At 41.1% G+C, this 21912-nt stretch overlaps 1 protein-coding gene across 1 annotated transcript in view; it reads left to right on the forward strand.

The window, feature by feature from the left end:
- Positions 1–21912, forward strand: part of acap3b (ArfGAP with coiled-coil, ankyrin repeat and PH domains 3b) — a 72257-nt gene that overhangs the window by 46427 nt on the left and 3918 nt on the right. Inside the window, exons 5-21 of the mRNA XM_066671306.1 lie at positions 309–367; positions 572–755; positions 6310–6354; positions 6557–6652; positions 7307–7381; positions 8600–8611; positions 16970–17076; positions 17164–17215; positions 17355–17455; positions 17711–17822; positions 18145–18353; positions 19725–19794; positions 19884–19978; positions 20083–20297; positions 20634–20729; positions 21033–21125; positions 21472–21692. Coding sequence (XP_066527403.1) covers positions 309–367; positions 572–755; positions 6310–6354; positions 6557–6652; positions 7307–7381; positions 8600–8611; positions 16970–17076; positions 17164–17215; positions 17355–17455; positions 17711–17822; positions 18145–18353; positions 19725–19794; positions 19884–19978; positions 20083–20297; positions 20634–20729; positions 21033–21125; positions 21472–21692 — 1842 coding nt within the window. The remainder of the gene's footprint in view (positions 1–308; positions 368–571; positions 756–6309; positions 6355–6556; positions 6653–7306; positions 7382–8599; positions 8612–16969; positions 17077–17163; positions 17216–17354; positions 17456–17710; positions 17823–18144; positions 18354–19724; positions 19795–19883; positions 19979–20082; positions 20298–20633; positions 20730–21032; positions 21126–21471; positions 21693–21912) is intronic.

The raw sequence follows: 21912 nt of genomic DNA on the forward strand, positions 1-21912 counted from the left end.
GGTCCCTGGAGCTGTGTGACTGCGACACCTACCTGCTGCACGCCCTGCATCATTTGTACACGATTATAAATGAGGTTTAATAGTTTAATACACAGAACAAATCTGTGGGAGAAGAGAATTAATTTGTATGTCTGTTGTATCTGAATACACACTGGATTACAGTAATTATTCCCTGTCTAACCTCGACCAAGTCTTGTGCTTGAGGCTGGGTACTACTCTCTTGTGAATGACAAGAACAATTATTAATCATGTGTTAGGAAAGATATGAATCTGAAACTGAATGTACACATTCTTTGTGTTTCCTGCAGATCCTGTTTGACCAGGCCCAGAGGTCCATTAAACAGCAGCTACACACCTTTGTCAAAGAGTAATTTTTTTAACTATTCTATCATTCTATTTTTAAATCTCCCCTTCTACAAATGTACTCTTTGCTTAGTGTTAGTTTAGTAAAAGGACACTCAGGAGTGCCAGCAGATATTAGTATATTTGGCCTCCCTCTAGTCATGGTTTACCACAGATACCGTAATGTCGTAAATTCTGGTACTGAGTGCTCATCTGTTCTTCCGTTCAGTGACGTGCGGAAGTTTAAAGAGACAAAGAAGCAGTTCGATAAGGTGAGGGAGGACATGGAGATTGCTCAGGTGAAAAACGCTCAGGCTCCTCGCAACAAGCCACATGAAGTGGAGGAGGCCAGCAGCGCCCTCATCGTGACACGGAAGTGCTTCCGACACCTCGCCCTTGACTATGTGTTACAGGTGAACTACAAAAAATCATACATCAAAACATATGGGCTTTGAAGTGGTCCTTCAGGTAAAAGTGAATGAAACAACACATATGCTGGGCTTTCTATTTCAAAACATAAGATTGCAGAGTTGTAGAGGTTTGTAATAAACAGAGATCTTATAAAAGTGTGTAACAGAGTTATAAACAGTAAACAAATACACAGAATATATATATATACTCTGTGTATTTGTTTAGTTGTGTTATTAAACCTTCAGAAAATAAAGGTGCAATTGCACTCAATTAACTTTTATAAGATCCATTTCAGATTTATCCGCATAGTCTTTATGGGATGTGTTGAGATGATATATTGTATCCCTGCTACTCCATCCAGCTTTTCTTGATGGCCCCTTTATGATAAAGCCTTGATTAGTATCCACTCAAGTGGGCTTAATCCCACTGGCTGACTCTCCGTTGCCCCTGGTAACACTGTGACAGATTAGGCCTGATTACATCTTCCCTCTGCATAATGCATTATATCTGCTGGCCATCATTAGTAGGCTGTAGCTGATGCGTCTTTTTTGGACCTGTTTTAAACAGAGTGGTGTTTCCTTTTGCTGTCAGTTGGTCACTGGTTAGAATGAACATTAGGTCATCTGTAACTGAAGTGATTCACTTTCACTGCTGGCTTTGTACAAAAGCAGCGTGTGGTGAGACTATTATTAAAGGGATACTTAGGTTTCCCGTGTACAAACAGTGACTGTATACAATGATTTTAATGCCTTTCTGTGTAATAATATATATATATATATAGTATAAACATTTAAAGGCTAAGCACCACTTAATGGACCTCCATGAATATTTCACATTATTTTAGTTACTCTCATATATAAGTATGAATTAAAATGAAAATAGCAGCTTAATTTGCTTTAAAACTGACAATTTTATTAAATTGACGGAAAAACCCGAGATCACTACGGAAATTCTCGAACGCAACCGTGACGTCACTGGTGGACAACAGCTGAACAACATCGCGGTAAAACCCCGTTATGACTGACTGTTATGACAGTATCTAGCTAAATAACCAACATTATTCATGACAATAGCCTAGCAATAAGCTAAACTCAAATTTAGAGGTACCGTTATTCTTGTAAATGTGATCGAAGTCGAACTCGAATTCATCCGACACTATAAACCTCCGTAATGCAGCTACGTAGCCGAGTATAATCTGAGCCACCGAGTTTAGCAAGTCAAGCTAACGTTAACTAACACCAACTAAAACAGGCGAAGTGAGTGTCCTTACCCTGTTTACCTCCATGTTACAGAGGCTCTTGAACACCTTTCGTTGGTGTCCTTACATGCCCATATTGTTGGAAAAGCGCCAGTGAAATGAGCTACAGATAACGGAGTGAGCGGAACCGCGGTAAAGTTGGCTCAGCGTTCGATATTCGCCAGACATTCACCCACGAATATCCTGGTTATTAATAAAAACAAAATGTACTCGCCAAATGACTACTTCAGTGCAATTACTACATATTGTGAACTTATTCACACACACTGGCGTTCAATGTTTTTACTGCTGTAAGATGTGAAAATATCATTATGTGATTTACAGATGAGTTCTTTCTGGCGGAGAAGCGATTTAGCGACGCAACGTCTTTTCAAAATAAAAGTCTTGGGTATGAGCCATTTAAATATCAGCATTTAAATACGTAAACCCTGTAACACACTTTTGAAAGCTGATTGAACATCAGCTTCCCTATGTGTTGTATGTAAACCTTGTAACAAATTTGTGAAAACAGATTCTGTGTCAGATTTTCTATATTTTGTGTTTCTGAACTAGGAAAAATGAGTTTCACAATTAAACGACATGACCCCTGGACCCAATTTCAGGCCTATGATGTAGTACACCCAAGGACCAATAAATTTCATACTCATTTGGACATGTGAACCTTGTAACAAATTTGTGAAATCAGATTTTATATAAGATTTTCTATATTTTCTGTTTTCGGACTAGGAAAGATGGGTTTCACAATTAAATGACATGACCAACAGACCCAATTTCAGTCCTATGATGTAGTACACCCAAGGACTAATACATTTCATGCTCATTTGGACATGTGAACCTTTTAACAAATTTGTGAAAACAAATTCTATGTCAGATTTCCTATATTTTCTATGGGTTGATGGGTGTCACAATTCAATGACATGACCCACAGCCCCAATTTCAGTCCTGTGATGAAGTACACCCAAGGACCAATACATTCCATGCTCATATGGACATGTGAACCTTGTAACAAATTTGTGAAATCAGATTTTATATGAGATTTTCTATATTTTCTGTTTCTGGACTAGGAAAGATGGGGATCACAATTAAGTCTTCGAACTGCACATTTTATTTAGGTTGGTTGTAGATGCTCTAAAATATATATTTTTGAACATAAAATTATGCATTATCCTGCTGAACTACAGGAACTGTTATTTAACTATTTACATCAACACACACAGGGACATATTACACATCAGTGCAGTGTGGACAGTGCAGGTCCTGTCCAGTTTGAGAGAATGTCTCCCATTCTTCTGGTGTCATTGCCAGACATTTGTGGTGGAACCAGAAATTGCACACATTACACTGTATCAGCAGAGTAAAAAGAAAAAAAGAGAGAAAAAGAAACATGTAATTGACTGTGATTTAGAGACTGACAAACGTTGATCTATTACAACAAACTGGAATACTGACCCACTGTGTATAACAGGGATAAGATCTCCGTGCGCACATGTGGCATAATTCATCCAGATTATCTGAAATAGGTAGTTTTGGAGAAAATTCAATTAATATGACATTTTAACTGATTTCTATATCTTTATCCTGAGTTTTTATTTTAATATATATTATAAATTGCTGTTCACTCCCAGTGTTTTTGATTATTTGTAGGATTCAAGCAAATTATTTTGTACATTTTCATACATCACACTAACCTTGGGTTTCCCAAACTGTATATTTATTTTTAAATCAAATATTTCAAATAACATTTTTTATAACATGAAGAACTTCGCAAGTAAGTACCTTTCCTCCTATTCCTAATGTAACACATTGTGCAGCAATGAATGTAAGTTATTGGAACCTCTACTTGCAAAGTTCATCACAAACTGAAGCAGCTGTATTACAACAGGATCATTAGAGTTGGGAATTTATGGAAACTATTCATCAAGAGAAAAAATGTTATTTGAAATATTTGATTTAAAAATAAATATACAGTTTGGGAAACCCAAGGTTAGTGTGATGTATGAAAATGTACAAAATAATTTGCTTGAATCCTACAAATAATCAAAAACACTGGGAGTGAACAGCAATTTATAATATATATTAAAATAAAAACTCAGGATAAAGATATAGAAATCAGTTAAAATGTCATATTAATTGAATTTTCTCCAAAACTACCTATTTCAGATAATCTGGATGAATTATGCCACATGTGCGCACGGAGATCTTATCCCTGTTATACACAGTGGGTCAGTATTCCAGTTTGTTGTAATAGATCAACGTTTGTCAGTCTCTAAATCACAGTCAATTACATGTTTCTTTTTCTCTCTTTTTTTCTTTTTACTCTGCTGATACAGTGTAATGTGTGCAATTTCTGGTTCCACCACAAATGTCTGGCAATGACACCAGAAGAATGGGAGACATTCTCTCAAACTGGACAGGACCTGCACTGTCCACACTGCACTGATGTGTAATATGTCCCTGTGTGTGTTGATGTAAATAGTTAAATAACAGTTCCTGTAGTTCAGCAGGATAATGCATAATTTTATGTTCAAAAATATATATTTTAGAGCATCTACAACCAACCTAAATAAAATGTGCAGTTCGAAGACTTAATTGTGATCCCCATCTTTCCTAGTCCAGAAACAGAAAATATAGAAAATCTCATATAAAATCTGATTTCACAAATTTGTTACAAGGTTCACATGTCCATATGAGCATGGAATGTATTGGTCCTTGGGTGTACTTCATCACAGGACTGAAATTGGGGCTGTGAGTCATGTCATTGAATTGTGAAACCCATCTTTCCTAGTCCGAAAACAGAAAATATAGAAAATCTCATATAAAATCTGATTTCACAAATTTGTTACAAGGTTCACATGTCCAAATGAGTATGAAATGTATTGGTCCTTGGGTGTACTTCATCATAGGCCCAAAAATTGGGCTGTGAGTCATGTCATTTAATTGTGAAACCCAACTTTCCTAGTCCAGAGACAGAAAATATAGGAAATCTCGGATAGAATGTGTTTTCACAAATTTGTTACAAGGTTCACAAGTCCAAATGAGTATAAAATTTATTGGTCCTTGGGTGTACTACATCATAGGCCTGAAATTGGGTCCAGGGGTCATGTCGTTTAATTGTGAAACTCATTTTTCCTAGTTCAGAAACAGAAAATATAGAAAATCTGACACAGAATCTGTTTTCACAAATTTGTTACAAGGTTTACATACAACACATAGGGAAGCTGATGTTCAATCAGCTTTCAAAAGTGTGTTACAGGGTTTACGTATTTAAATGGCTCATACCCAAGACTTTTATTTTGAAAAGAAGTTGCGTCGCTAAAGCGCTTCTCCGCCAGAAAGAACTCATCTGTAAATCACATAATGATATTTTCACATCTTACAGCAGTAAAAACATTGAACGCCAGTGTGTGTGAATAAGTTCACAGTATGTAGTAATTGCACTGAAGTAGTCATTTGGCGAGTACATTTTGTTTTTATTAATAACCAGGATATTCGTGGGTGAATGTCTGGCGAATATCGAACGCTGAGCCAACTTTACCGCGGTGTAAGAGGATGGTCCTTTCCAAAGTGCCCGTTTAAAGTTGACAAATTTAGTCTATTTTCTGGATATTTTGGGATCTTTGGGCCATTTGTGCACAGATGTCCCACTGTACATTGAATGATTGCAGCCAAAAACAACACACCTTTTCGTCATTTTGCATTAATTTAAGTGCAACTTCTAGAGTTGTTGTCCACCATCTACGTCACAGGCAAGACGCCTATTAGAGTTTCCGAACACAGAAACCAACGGTCTTTTAAACCTTATTCCTTGAATTAGTAAGAAATAACATGTTTTCTAACTATCAATAAACACAAGTTAGGAACTCAAATTCCACTGTATTTATTTGTTTGACACTTTCATAGAGCTGGTGCTTAGCCTTTAATATCTAGTGTAAAGAAGATGGGGTAACTGCAGCAAATGGGGACACACTCCCTGTTCATTTCTTTCATTTCAGAATAAATTTTGAATGAACAAGTTTTGTAATAAATAACGGAGCGAGCAATGGGCCAGTTTTAAAGCCTATCTTAAGTGTGTAACTGTTAAATGAGTCAACTGTTTTTATTATCGCCTAAAATTGTTGTCTAAATTGGAAGCTAAAACTGACTAAGTAGAATTGTTGGTGTTTAGCTGTCTATAGGTGTGTCCAACCATAAAACCAGCCATAATCAAAAGCTACCGCTAGGTGGGGAAGTAGTATTCCTATTTGTCAAAAAACAAAATCATAAGTGGCCTCTAGTAAGTGTTCTCTTTTTCTCTTTAGATCAACGTTTTACAGGCCAAAAAGAAGTTTGAAATCCTAGACTCTGTGAGTATTTATCATCTTTTTACATTTCATCTCCTCACTCCATTAACTCCAATGTTAGATTTTTATAGAATAATGATAAAAAAAAATCACCATGATTCACAATTCCCTCTCTAACATGAATAACTGGAAGTCTAGAGTTCAGAGGGTTAAACAGGATCAGTGCTGGAACGTTGTCAGAAGTCTCCTTTGCTGTCCTTTACAGATGCTGTCATTTATGCAGGCACAGTACACTTTGTTCCAGCAAGGCTACACTCTCCTGGATGAGCTTGACCCCTACATGAAGAAACTGGCTGCCGAGGTGAGCGTCACCTCCTCAAACACCTGCTCCTTCCGACCCTTTACTCTGCTGCCTCCATCTGCTCTCCACATGCACAAGACCAGTGCCAGAGCAGAGCAGCACTGGCCTAATGGCCTAATCTCTGCCTTGGCAGCTTCTACGGACCATGTGTGTGTGTGTGTATGTGTGTGTGTGTGTGTGTTTGTGACAGAGGTCAAGTGTGTGCTATGGGAGGCCAACACATGATAGATAGCTATATACTTGTATGCCATAGGCTTAATATAGATATAAAAAGGTACAGTAGGGGTACATTATTGGCCACTAAAGGTACAAACAATGTAAATGTACTTTAAATGAACTGTAAATGAGCTTTCATTATAGAACATACAGATCATAATATAAGTCCTGGAGATGAAATGGGGTTTATGAAATCAACACAATTTTAAAATCTACAAAATAGAATAAGGTACAGTTACATTCCCTAATTAAGGTTCGAATATGTACCACAGTGACAGCAAAAGGTACCAGCACAGTGACAGTTTTTCTTACAGTGTTAAATGGGAAGGTGAATTTTTGAACTGAAAAGTGGACATAGATTTCTGAGCAAGTCAGACACAAATATACAAAAGAGTAAAACAGATTCCTCTGACCTGCTGTGCTGTGTCCTGACTGCAGCTGGATCAGCTGGTGATCGACTCAGCGATGGAGAAGAGGGTAATGGAGCACCAGCATGCCATCATCCAGCAGAGGGTGAGCTTTAACTTCATTCTTCTCTCAATGTCATTTTCTTACTGGTTCAGCACATTCATAGCAACAGCAGCTCAGCTTTAACAGGCCATTCCGAATGGTAACTGTTGAAAACTTAAAAACACTTTCACGTTTATGACTCAGTAACATGGGATATGAGAATAAGTCAGATATTATACAAGAATACACATTGCTAATTCTTCCAGACATAGCTAAGTTAGCATAAGGATTCTGCATTAGCTCAAAGCTAAATATAAGCTAGTAAGTAGTGGTTTACTATCCACCAAAAACTACAGGTTTATCTTGTCATCTACAAGATAATAATTTCATTGTTTAATGAATGTGTTGTTAGATTTGATATATCATTGTAAGTTAGCAGTTAGACCGACCTATTAGCAAGCTTGCTGTTTTTTGCTTTCCTACTCCATGGGTATGGGTGAATGTGTTGGTGTACATATGGCCACAATAGCTGCCTTATGATTGCTTTGTGTAGGCCTTCATCAGCATATGAATAAAGTACAGTTCCCTGACCAGCCTGGGGATTTTGGCCCTAAAGACACAAACACATACGATTTGCCACCCAGGCACTACCCATCTGTTAGCACATTGCTAGCCAACAGAGCTAGCAATACGTCATAGCTAGAATCATACATTAGGCCAGTCCTCAACCATTACACTTAATTTTCAGCCCACACCATATCCTTTGTCTACAAAACTGTCAGTAAGACCCCAAATGCCCTACATTAAGAGCATGAGACTCTCTCTCTCTCTCTCTCTCTCTCTCTCTCTCTCTCTTTCTCTTTCTCTTTCTCTTTCTCTCTTTCTCTTTCTCTTTCTCTTTCTCTTTCTATCTCTCTCTCTCTCTCTCTCTCTCTCTCTCTCTCTCTCTCTCTCTCTCTCTCTCTCTCTCTCTCTCTCTCTCTCTCTCTCTCAGAGAGCACAGATTCCGTCAGTCCTTCCTTCCGTCTGAAATAGCTGGACAATAAATAATGGCCTAATATACTATTTTAAAACTTTTTTAGTCTTTGGACATGATCACTACTGAATATTACGCTTTGGTTTTGTACATTTTGTAAAACACAAAACAGCTACAAATCATGTGCTAAATAAATGTTATTATCAATGAATGGAAACCTAACAGTCTGAACTTATATCTGATTCATGATCTTTCATCTTTTCTCTCTCTTTATGTGATTTTCTCCTCCATCCTGCCCCATGTAGACATTAATGCAGGTGAGCAAAATGTTCTCATTCCATTAATTGATGTTTTACAGATTATTTTATCCTTTCTGTCTTTATTCTTTATTCATGAATGCATACGTCATAGAGTCACATACTTAATTTACAAATACACAAAGAAGGAGATAAATAAGAACAAAACTGAAAAGAAGACCCAGTAGCTTTTACTATAATTTGACTACAGAATTATAATGTAAATCATTATCTTACAATTACACTGATATGAATATATTATACAACTCTTTATCTCACATACAGCTTGTGGTTTATTACCTCTGACACCTTGTAATGTAAATGCACTCCCTTGTAATTTGTATAAGGACAGAAAACCTGTTAAATCTAACATCACTTATATTGAAAACCAGTGGGTTGATCCTTAAAGAAGTGGAGGATCTGTCTGTTGGCTGCTAAGTGTGTGACACAGCAAGCTTTCTGTTTCTCTTACACGTCTAAATTGTTGTACACATTGGTCATCCACGTGTTACTGATGCTACAGATCTGAATAGGTTGAAAAATACTGGAGTTTTTTTAATAACAGAGCAGTAAGCCTGGGATGCTAGTCTCCTATTTTCTTGTCATTTTCTTGTCAGGTTTAATACTGCGCTCACAAACACAACGTGAGAGAACTTGTTTATTAGGCTCTGGGAGATGATTGTTTGCTGATCTATAAAACACTGATTTATGGCCATCACATGCTGAGCTCTTTCAGAGAGGTCGATGCATGTGTGTGTGTGTGAGAGAGAGAGTGTGTGGGAAGTTGGGAGATAAAGGGACGGCACAACAACACTTGGACAATTAACTTAATCGGCATGAATGTTGGAAGCACTGAATGAACACAGGAGGTGGTGTGTGCCTCAGAATAACCTTTTACGATGCCTTCTGCCTTTCACTTCCTTAGTGACAAAACAGGAGGCAGCAAACCCACACTATATACCACACATAGACTTACACACTGTCTCCCACCAGATTACAGTGTGTTCATATTTCAGAGAAATCAATGAATGTCACGTTCCTATTTCATGTGCTCGTTGTTTATTTGCACCCCACCACTCACAGCGTCACATGCTCACCGACAGCACCCAGGACCACTTTGTCCTGAGATGGTAGAGATCAGAATTCAACAATAATCATTGTAGACAGTGATTCATTTCAAAATTACTTGCTGGAGGTCAACACACTATTGGGATTTACGTTAATTTGGTAATAACATTTAAACTTATTTTTTTAAATACACTAACTGCTCCACAGACAGTGCTGGCATTCTTTATTCCCTTCTAGCCAATCCTCATCACTGAGCCTAGTCACCCTAGGCCAGTGTGAAGTTCCTACATTGATTAATTATTCTCAAAGGAACCCCAGCAACTTTTAGACTCAGCTGGTGTGCTGGACAGTCCTGTTTCTGTGTTGTTTTGGGCTGTTTAGTGGTCAGTTAATTGAGCAGGTTGGTTTGGATTAGTGTCTCTCTCTCAGGTCTGGATGTCTCTCCTGGTGGCTCAGGGCCAAGACCCTCTCCCCATGGCCAGCTTCACTAAAGGGAGCAGATGGCACTGGCACAGAGGTAACAGAGAGAGAGAAAGAGACAAAATGTGTGGTTGCTGAATTAGTGCCGCCAACTGTCCTGGACATGTGCGCTTCAATCCGAGAGTGGCTCCTTCCATACACACACACACACACACACGCACACACACACACAGACCTGTGTAAACAAGCTCTGTATCATTCACAATAAGATGCACAGGTGAGATGTGCCACCTGCTTTTACAGGGCCAGGGTTTTTTGGTCTGTTACATACACTAAATAAGACAGTGTTGGTCTTCATTAGTGAAATGTATCATTAAACTTGGATATGATTCTACTTGAGATGGAGTGATGAAAATCTCATATGGAAAATAAGACAAGACCAAAAAGATTTATGACACAGACTTAATGAAGCATTCATAAAAAAAACTCCTCTGTGAGGAGTGTGGTGTGTTCTCCCTGTGTCTGCGTGGGTTTCCTCCGGGTGACTGTCTGTGAGGAGTGTGGTGTGTTCTCCCTGTGTCTGCGTGGGTTTCCTCCGGGTGACTGTCTGTGAGGAGTGTGGTGTGTTCTCTCTGTGTCTGTGTGGGTTTCCTCCGGGTGACTGTCTGTGAGGAGTGTGGTGTGTTCTCTCTGTGTCTGCGTGGGTTTCCTCCGGGTGACTGTCTGTGAGGAGTGTGGTGTGTTCTCCCAGTGTCTGCGTGGGTTTCCTCCGGGTGACTGTCTGTGAGGAGTGTGGTGTGTTCTCTCTGTGTCTGCGTGGGTTTCCTCCGGGTGACTGTCTGTGAGGAGTGTGGTGTGTTCTCCCTGTGTCTGCGCGGGTTTCCTCCAGGTGACTGTCTGGGAGGAATGTGGTGTGTTCTCCCTGTGTCTGCGTGGGTTTCCTCCGGGTGCTCCAGTTTCCCACAGACCAAAAACACACGTTGGTAGGTGGATTGGTGACTCAAAACTGTCCGTAGGTGTGAGTGTGTGTGTGTGTTGCCCTGTGAAGGACTGGCGCCCCCTCCAGGGTGTATTCCCGTCGTGTGCCCAATGATTCCATGTAGGCTTTGGACCCACTGCGACTGAATAAGCACTTACAGATAATGAATGAATGAATAATAATAGTAATAATAATAATAATGTGTGTGTGTGTTGTATATAATGTTGAAAATTATTAAATAAAAGTTTATTACGTGTCATAGGAATAGAGAGCAGGAGACAAGGGCAAAGGATAATAACTTAATAAGTTTAGAAGATGCCTGTGTGTTGATTATTAAGTATTAAGTGGATTCTCAGCATGCTACCATCAAACCTCACATTCCTCCTGTGACCTGCTGCCCCTGTCTCTGGATTAATGCCTTTGTTACGTCCCCTTCACATAGACATTGGACATAGAGCTGTCCCTCAATCCTCTTCTAAGGCAAGCTGCCTTCAGTTTAAGGCTGTATTATAGAGGAAGTGTGGAGAGATCACAACCTTTCTGACCCTGTGACCTCACAGCTTGAGCAAAAGTGGCCTCAAACTTATGCGAGACTATTTGGTGGAAACAAAGATGCACATCTAATAATTGACTCCAATATTTAGTTATAGTGATTTGGGTTGGTCCTTTTGTTTTTTAAAGGATTAGATTGGTTCAGAAATATGTTAAAAATCTGATTTACTGTTTAATTTCCAGAGGTGGAGAGGGTAAATATATTTCATTATAATATACAGAAGTAAAGTATTCATACATGGTAAAAAAAAATCTGTCATTGCAGTGCATTAGTTCACATTTAAATACAAACTATAACTGCAGTATACCTTAGCCTTGTAGCTCTAGTATCTCTAGAATCCTGCCTTGGGTAGTGTAGCTTTCACATATTCCTGCCTCAAATCAAGACCCCAGTTGATGGTTCACATATGGAAATAAAGCATGAGAGTTACTGGCTCTAGCTTCTGCTTTAACAACAAGCTGTATTTGTTCACACACTAATTCCACTTCCTGAGACTCACAGTGGACGATGCTGTATCCAGGTGATTTATTTTTGGAGGTTCTAGTGCGGCCTCTCTCTTCCATGTTCAGAATGGCAGAGTTACGATTTCTCCGGCTGTCCCACCGTCTTTCTCTCACACCCACTTCACATTACATCTGCTACACCACACACACAAGTATAATCCACACACTGCTCTTTCTTCCTAGTCTAACTTTGTTGTGGCACCCTTGGGACTCGTTTTCCCCACCATTCTCCCACAGAGTTATGGCATGTTCCACTAGGCCCAACAGCTGTGTGCACACACATTCGCACACATGTCCAAACAAGTGATGATGCGATCAAGAAAATGAAAACTTAAGGGGCACAAGGAGGAGAGTACCTCTCTGTGACCCTCAAAAACATAGAATACAGCAAGCATTACAAGCAGAAGTTACAGCACGTTGTTTCAATATTATGCTACAGTTGAGACTATGTTTGAACTCAAAATAAAATGTAAAAAAGGAAAGTAAAGGAACTTTATGAAAAATGCCATGATATTTTTGTTCCATCTGAGGAATGTTAAACAAAATGTAGAAAATCAATAATATCTTTGCACTGGGGGCCCAAACATTCGCCCAAAGTTTAAAAACACGGTGTTTCCCCAGTGTAGAATGATATCTGGGGTAGGGGAGAGCCCTTAGCAACAGTAAAGGTTGGGGCCAATGGTGAAGCCCCGCGTGAATGAGCGCGTGGCTGTGAGGGGGCGGGGGTACCGCGAGGGGCAATAATCTTTGCTTGATTAAGCAGGGATTGTTTGGTGGACTGTCAGACAGATGGACGCCGACGATTCCAAAAAGCTAGTGTCCCCCCTTATCCCCCTCCCGTGGAGCCCGTTCACAGTGCTCGCCTCGGGGAGGAACACCGGGCACGAGGGCGCTCGTAAATCCGCCTGAATCTACTCGTGGCTGTGAAATAACGTTCGTGGCGTCCGTGGCTCCGTGATCTCCGGGGCTCTGTGGTCAGGTCATGGTGGGGCGCGTGAAGAGACAGCTGTATGCTAATGAGCTCTCCAGCGCGCGCCGCTGCAGCAGGTGGCGCCTAGAGAAGAGCAGCGCGCGAGGCGACGGGCGTCATTCGCTCTGAACTTCAGCTCGAGCGCGTTCCTTCACAGCGAAGTGACGCTCGAGCGCCTCAGTGAAATGATAACGGACCACTGAGCGTTCAACGGTCGCCTTCAGAAAGTAATGTTCGGAGCCTTCTCAATGCTTTTGGACAAACATTTTTTAAAGATGAAGATACTTGGGAGGTTGTGGAGGTTTGGTTATACTTTGGTGAGTTTTTACTGTTCTGTCTCTCTCTCTCTCTCATTTCAAGTTTCTCTTGGCAACAGTGGTTTTACTTAAAAAAAACAAGCTGAGACAAAAACTTTCCCATGGCTATGTTTACAGGTGTTCCAATAGCACATTTGTTTTTTGGATTCAGAAAGACAAAGTGTCAGTCTGATTTTCCTCAAAAACTTTTAAGCTACAAAATGAAAAGGCACCATGTTTAATTCAAGCGCAAAGTACACTTTATCCATGTGGACTATCATGCTCAAAGTACCCATATAAATGAATAAATAAACACATTTTAACCCATGGGCGGCACGGCGGCGCAGCAGGTAGTGTCGCAGTCACACAGCTCCAGGGGCCTCGATTGTGGGTTCGATTCCAGCTCCGGGTGACTGTCTGTGAGGAGTGTGGTGTGTTCTCCCCGTGTCCGCGTGGGTTTCCTCCGGGTGACTGTCTGTGAGGAGTGTGGTGTGTTCTCCCCGTGTCCGCGTGGGTTTCCTCCGGGTGACTGTCTGTGAGGAGTGTGGTGTGTTCTCCCCGTGTCCGCGTGGGTTTCCTCCGGGTGACTGTCTGTGAGGAGTGTGGTGTGTTCTCCCCGTGTCCGCGTGGGTTTCCTCCGGGTGACTGTCTGTGAGGAGTGTGGTGTGTTCTCCCTGTGTCCGCGTGGGTTTCCTCCGGGTGACTGTCTGTGAGGAGTGTGGTGTGTTCTCCCCGTGTCCGCGTGGGTTTCCTCCGGGTGACTGTCTGTGAGGAGTGTGGTGTGTTCTCCCTGTGTCCGCGTGGGTTTCCTCCGGGTGACTGTCTGTGAGGAGTGTGGTGTGTTCTCCCCGTGTCAACGTGGGTTTCCTCCGGGTGACTGTCTGTGAGGAGTTGGTGTGTTCTCCCCGTGTCCGCGTGGGTTTCCTCCGCGTGCTCCGGTTTCCTCCCACAGTCCAAAAACACACGTTGCAGGTGGAGTGGCGACTCGAAAGTGTCCGTAGGTGTGAGTGAAAGTGTGAGTGTGTGTGTTGCCCTGTGAAGGACTGGCGTCCCCTCCAGGGTGTATTCCCGCCTTGCGCCCGATGATTCCAGGTAGGCTTTGGACCCCCCGCGACCCTGAATTGGATAAGGGTTACAGATAATGGATGGATGGATGGATTTTAACCCATGACATCACTCAATGTAATTTTAAACGTATTATTTCAGGTTAGATTTGTAACAAGATTGTGTCAGATTCATCTTTCTCATCAAGGTTCCTTCCAGGATTTTCTGAAGCTGAAGTTTTGCAACACTAGCTTTAATCTCAGTCTGGATAACTGACTCTAAGTGTACCTTTTATTCCTTAACATATAAACCTAATAATAATACAATATTTGTAGTCATTGTTTGTAATAGTCTCTTTGCAGGTATACAAAGTTTACATGCTGTAAGCGGAACTTTTCCTTTGCTCTCTTGTGAAACCAGGGGGTAGGTCCCCTCTTATGAGACTTGGTTCCTCCCCAGGTTTCTTCTCTTACTGTGTTTTTTCTTGCCAATGTCACCCCTTGCTCACGAACCTGGGGGTTTTACATTTCATGTTAAAACTATGAAACTATTACTGGAATTCGGTAAAAAAAGCTGCTTTGTGACATCATCCACTGTAAACAGTGCTATATAATAAAATGGACTTGATTGTATTTGAAGTTTTTGATGGTTTTCTCATCAAGTCACAAGATGTTACTAGACTTTTGATGCAGTGATGGCTGTAAGTGGACTTAATCTTGTATATACTTCGATATTGCCCTAACTTGGCATCTCCCTTTTTTTTAGGATTTTATGTGGCTTGGAAAATGACTGATGAAAAATGAGAGGTCTTGATATCTCAGTGATGTATTGTACTGTGCTATGATGCGGTTCATGTGATTGACAAAGCATTTCATCATAGTGGTGAGACGAAAGGGCCGAGGTCTTGTAAGATGTTTTTATGCTAACAAGCTGACACTGACTCTGCTCAGTCCCCCTGGTGCTGCGTGTAAGAGTATGCAACATCACTTGATTCTAAAAGAACAGGCGATAACACAAAAGTATGCAATATAGTGCTTCACATTTTGACTATATGTATCCAAAATAAAATTCAGTCAGCCACTTGTTACTATGGCTCTTAGGCATTTATTTGTAATCTTATGCAGCCATTGTTGTTTAGGGTCTCTTTATGCAGTTTTGGCTATAGATAGTGAAGGGTAGAAAATTGAAATATATTTATAAGTAAATAAGAAAAAGTTAAGTGAAAGTGTTAAAATAATATACAGAAGCATTTTAACACACTTTATAATTGACCTATCAAGCCAGTACCTGCTACCTATTACTGTTTAATTGAAATAATGTGTAGGCAATTAATTACCAGCTATCAGCTTGATAAGAGTTAGCAGCTATATTCATTCATTCATTATCTGTAACCCTTATCCAGTTCAGGGTCGCGTTGGGTCCAGAGCCTACCTGGAATCATTGGGCGCAAGGCGGGAATACACCCTGGAGGGGGCGCCAGTCCTTCACAGGGCAACACACACTCACACCTACGGACACTTTTGAGTCGCCGATCCACCTACCAACGTGTGTTTTTGGACTGTGGGAGGAAATCGGAGCACCCGGAGGAAATCCACACAGACACAGGGAGAACACACCACACTCCTCACAGACAGTCACCCGGAGGAAACCCACGCAGACACAGGGAGAACACACCACATTCCTCACAGACAGTCACCCGGAGGAAAACCACACAGACACAGGGAGAACACACCACACTCCTCACAGACAGTCACCCGGAGGAAACCCACGCAGACACAGGGAGAACACACCACACTCCTCACAGACAGTCACCCGGAGGAAACCCACGCAGACACAGGGAGAACACACCACACTCCTCACAGACAGACACCTGGAGGGGGAATCGAACCCACAACCTCCAGGCCCCTGGAGCTGTGTGACTGCAACACTGCCTGCTGTTAGCAGCTATAGGTTTGATCAAATTTAATAAGGACATTATGCTGCACAGTGATACTTCAAGATAACCCACCATAATTTGATGAAAGAATAGGTTTTATTGTGTTCAGTGTGGTATTAATTACAATGTATGTTTAATGCCTTTATTCGTTTTGTAATATTTCTAATACTTTTTACTAGGCACCTTGAGAAATATTGACTTGGCTGGTTGCACTTGGTTTAGTCGACATTAGTTTAGTCTGAATGACAAATGCTGATATTGATCACTGGTGCTGGTTTGTTCTAGAATTCTTAAATGCCTCCCCCATGTTACTTTGTTCCTGTAGCCATCATTTCACCACACCCCTGTCTCAAGGCACACACCTATCAGAGCTTATCTGAATGGGTTATGGGGGTCCTTCCTTATGTTCCTTCCTTAGAAGTGTGCTAGTGGAAATTAGGTAGCAGGATATGAGTGCATCCCTGAGGATTATCTTTGAGTGACGGAGGGATTAGGTCCTCTCTTTTGTTTGTCCCCAGTGGGGAACTCAGTATTGACTGGTTAATATGGACCGGCACCTAATACTACCTACTACACCGCTTAAGAGCTGTTTTTATTTTGTCATTGGCAGGACTACGATGACTCAAAGGTGGAATTTAATGTAGATGCCCCAAATGGAGTCGTGATGGAGGGATACCTGTTTAAGAGAGCCAGTAATGCTTTCAAGACGTGGAACAGGTAATGAGAAGAAATGTTTCTTTTTTGGAACCCAGTCTATAAAAGGAAAATGCAGCTGACACATTTTTTCTGTTCTCCTTGTACCAGGCGATGGTTTTCAATACAGAATAGCCAGCTTGTCTATCAGAAGAGGTTAAAGGTAATTGCATTTACCAACTCCATTTCTAATATTTCTCCTTAAGAAAAATGACATGAATGTTGAGGGAAGTATTGAGCCTGCTGTAATGTCACTAGGGAACTCATTGTAAGTCCCTTTACCATTATATATGTCTATATAGGATACTCTGACAGTAGTGGTGGAGGACTTGAGGCTTTGCTCTGTCAAACCTTGTGAGGACATAGAAAGGAGGTTCTGTTTTGAAGTGGTGTCCCCTACAAAGTAAGTCTTCTGTCAAATTCACTGTGTGTTTGTGTGCATTGTCAGAGCAAAAAAGAAAAAAGCTTTATGTCGATATGAATTTTTTAAATAATTTGATTACTATTTACAAGGATTTTGTAATAAATGGACAAATAGAAGTTAAATTTAGAATGATTTAAATTAACATTTTATTTTTAATGGGACAATACTTCATGCTCACATAAAATGGTGATATAACACAGGTATATTGCTGATTTCTCTCTTATTTCTTTGCAGAAGCTGCATGTTACAGGCTGAGTCAGAGAAGCTGCGTCAGGCCTGGATCCAGGCCGTTCAAGCCAGCATTGCCTCTGCTTACAGAGAGGTCACAGACAACTACTACATAGAGGTTAGTTTCACTATGTACATGCAACATTGCAGCTTTGGTGTCTTTGTGAAATTATTAAATGAACTCATTGAGCTTCTCCTGAATATAATCGCAGTGGATTTGTCACAGTTATCGATTCTGTGTTTTATGCACTGTGATGTTTTGATTCATTGATAAAGCAGATTTGAGGGTTTCTTCTGATATGATACATCCATGTCAAGTAATCAGTTAATGAGCCAGCCCTCCTGAGTTGATGTGGGTGTATTAAAACAGGGAAAAAATATGCAGAACAGAGCCAGTGCTGGGCGTGCAAGTTTAACTTTATGCCTGACTTATCTTTCAGCGTTTGGACAGGACAGCGTCTCCGTCCACCAGCAGCATAGACTCAGCCAGTGAGCCACGGGAGAGGAGTGTGAAGGGGGAGACACTCCTGCAGAGGGTCCAGTCTCTTCCTGGAAATGAGCTGTGCTGTGACTGTGGACAGGCTGACCCACGGTGGGCCAGCATCAATTTGGGTATCCTGCTGTGTATTGAGTGCTCTGGCATCCACAGGTAAAACGCTGATGCCATGCACATTTTATTCCATTCTTCCATGTGTTTTATTATAAAAATAATGTAGAAACCGTGTCTTTAGCCTCTCATTTTTGACAGAAGTATACCACTGGTTTCTAACTGCTACATGTTGTAAAAATGTGGGGTTTTTAATACTCACAGCTTCTAAGATTTAACAGCAAAATTACACAGGCAGCTGAAATGATTCATGGCTCTGGTTCACAGTATGACACAGTATTGCTTTGACAGCTGAATGACACAGACTGCATAAGGCTGATCAAGACGTCACAAGTAACTCACACAACCCAAACAACAGCGTGGCTTTCCAGGAGGGAAGCTGTTTCCTAGTCTCTGACACATGCACGCGCAGTGCGTCAAACAGCCTGCCTCAAGCACTTCTTCTGCCTCATCAGCCCATCTGTGGATTAGTGGCGCCAGTCAGTTAATCAGATTAAATTTGCCACCTTCAAACAGCTAGCCATTAAAGGCAAGAAAGCAGGATAAAAATAGAGGCTTTCAGCGTAAGCTACTACAGACACAACAAAGATACAGCGGGAGACGGGCACTTTGTCCCTAAAATATTTCAGATACAAACACAGATATGATATTCTCTTTATATGCTCATGATCAGTCTGGCATTTTTCAAACTATGAATGAACCCTTTCATCTTTGTTTTTAGCCAAATATTTGGGAAGTTTTAAAAAAACATTCATCCTGATATTTCCATTGATTTCAACTAGATATTTTTCCCCTAAATAATAATGTTTTTCACAGTTACTCTGAATAAATAATTCAGTAATAAGCCCTTATAATGATGTGTATTATGTTCTCTGTTTTTTCAGTTGTTCAGAATCTATCACAATGCAACCAACAACGTTTAATGAAAAATTTATTTATTCATTCATTCGTTCATTCATTGTCTGTAAGCGCTTTACCAGTTCAGGGTCGGTGGGTCTAGAGCCTACCTGGAATCATTGGGCGCAAGGCGGGAATACACCCTGGAGGGGGCACCAGTCCTTCTCAGGGCAACACAGACACACTCACACACACTCTCACACCTACGGACACTTTTGAGTCGCCAATCCACCTACCAACGTGTGTTTTTGGACTGTGGGAGGAAACCGGAGCACCCGGAGGAAACCCACGCAGACACAGGGAGAACACACCACACTCCTCACAGACAGTCACCCGGAGGAAACCCACGCAGACACAGAGAGAACACACCACACTCCTCACAGACATTCACCTGGAGACACTACCTGCTGCACCACCGTGCTGCCCAAAATGTATTTAGTGATAGAAAAATAATTATTAATTAATGGTTAATTGGGTTATTCCTGTGTTTATGGTCTTATCCACCTTTTTCTGCAGGAGTTTGGGTGTTCATTGCTCAAAAGTACGCTCTTTAACATTGGACTCTTGGGAACCTGAACTAATAAAGGTAAGCTTTTTTATTTAATTGCATTTTAACTGCTTTCCTGTGTCCACTGTGGTCCAAACGACCTATTCTCTTCCACTCTCTTTTTATAGTTAATGTGTGAGCTTGGTAACGCAGTAATTAATCAGATCTATGAAGGTGCCTGTGAAGAACGAGGTCTGAAGAAACCAGGGCCAAATAGCTCAAGGTCAGTCCGCCAATTGTTCTGTTCTCATCAGATTACAGTATACAGTCATCAGAGCAGAAAAAAATTTCTCTGAGTCAAAGGAGGCCTGTTTTGTTTTTCTCTAGGCAAGAGAAAGAGGCCTGGATTAAAGCTAAGTATGTGGAGAGGAAGTTCCTGAAAAAGATGTGCGGCTCTGAGGCACTGGTGGAGGGAGGCCGAAAGTCACATCACTGGCGTGTGAAAAAGTGCAGAAGAAACAACAGCTCCATTCAGGCGCCCAAAACCCGGCGGAAATACCGCCACGATGGAGGGAGTGTATCACCAGGCAACCTCTCTGCAGGTACTGCAATAGTGTAAATTGGTCATTTTATAGCCACACCTGTCCTAAACATACCTGCTTGCAGATGGTAGTGTGTTATCCTGATAAACCCAGTCAATAATAAGTGCCCACCACAAGTTACTCAAACAATATTACAGTGCAATCAGCAAAAAAAGAAAGATCTGTGCATGTTTTATTTAGATAATCACAGTGAGAAACACAATCATCAGGCACTGACTGTACATACCTGAAATTGAACTCTGCATTTAGTTATAGCATCAACGTATAGTTTGCTGGGCACTCATAATTCGCTCCTGATGTTGAGGGCACTCACTTTATCTTTCCCTTCATCTTCAGCTGCTGCAGCTGCCAAATTCCGCAGAGAGTCGTTGTTCTGTCCTGATGAACTAGACTCACTCTTCTCCTACTTTGACACAGGATCCGGGCCACGCAGTAAGTCATGACACCTCTTTGCTCACCATGATACAAATGACCTAAAGTAGATATTCACTGAAATCTGTAGGGATTTGACTCATTGGGGCTTGAGTTTGTCACCTGTTTTGAAAATCAGTTTACAATTTAAATCATTGCTGACAAAACTGAGGCATTTTTAGCCGTGAGTCGTGTTTAACTGGAAATCGAATCCTAGTGTTCATTTGGTAGGCATTGATGTGATTCACTATGGATTAGCCGTGTATTTGAGGAGACCATGGTGTGAGTAACGTGTCCGTGGCTTGGCGCTGATTGGCCCCGCAGGTCTCAGCAGTGACAGTGGGCTGGGCGGCAGTACAGACGGCAGTACAGACATCCTGGTGTTCGGCTCAGTGGTGGACAGCGTCACGGAGGAGGGTGAGTGCTCAGGCACTTTTTGTAACATTTTAGAGAAACCACATACAGAGCTCTATGACCTTGGGAAATGTTTTTATTCCAAGACTGCAACTGTAATGTAAACTTGGATTTATTTGGGGTCGTTTTTTAAACAGCAAATGGATTGAATGTCTCCATTTAAACTTGTTCAGACCACATTATTGATTATTATTCAGACAGTATTATTGTATATTAGAATTTCATTGTACTTTATATTTAATATGGTATTTTATGCAGAACTGTGTAATTATAAAGGGAAATCTCATCAGAAAATACTGCTCTGTTTCAACACACACTTCATTTTTTCACCCTTTCCCTTACTCTGCAGAGTGTGAAGACTCTGAGGAGTCCAGTGGTGAGGTGGAGATTGAGCAGGAAGCGTCAGATCCGGAGGACTTGCGGGAACTTCATCCTGGAGCTCTGCTATATAAAGCCTCTCGAACACGTAACCTGCCTGTTATGGCTGAAGCACTAGCGCACGGAGCAGACGTCAACTCTGTCATGGAGGAGGACGAGAACAAGAGTCCCTTAATACAGGCTGTGTTAGGGGTATGTCATGCCACTGTAAAATGTGTTACTGTATTTATTAACTATAGGGGCTGCTTTAAATGGTGAAATTTTCACACAGCTTCCAACTAAGAACTAGTTGATGTTTTCAAAAATATTCATTTATCGTCTCACATCCATCTGATGTTATTTGGCCTTTCTTTGCATCTTTATGTAATTTCTAGAACAAGAGAGGAGAAATAAACTAACACTAACACTGGCA

Source organism: Hoplias malabaricus, chromosome 5 (assembly GCF_029633855.1).
Source record: "Hoplias malabaricus isolate fHopMal1 chromosome 5, fHopMal1.hap1, whole genome shotgun sequence".
Lineage (NCBI taxonomy): Eukaryota > Metazoa > Chordata > Actinopteri > Characiformes > Erythrinidae > Hoplias > Hoplias malabaricus.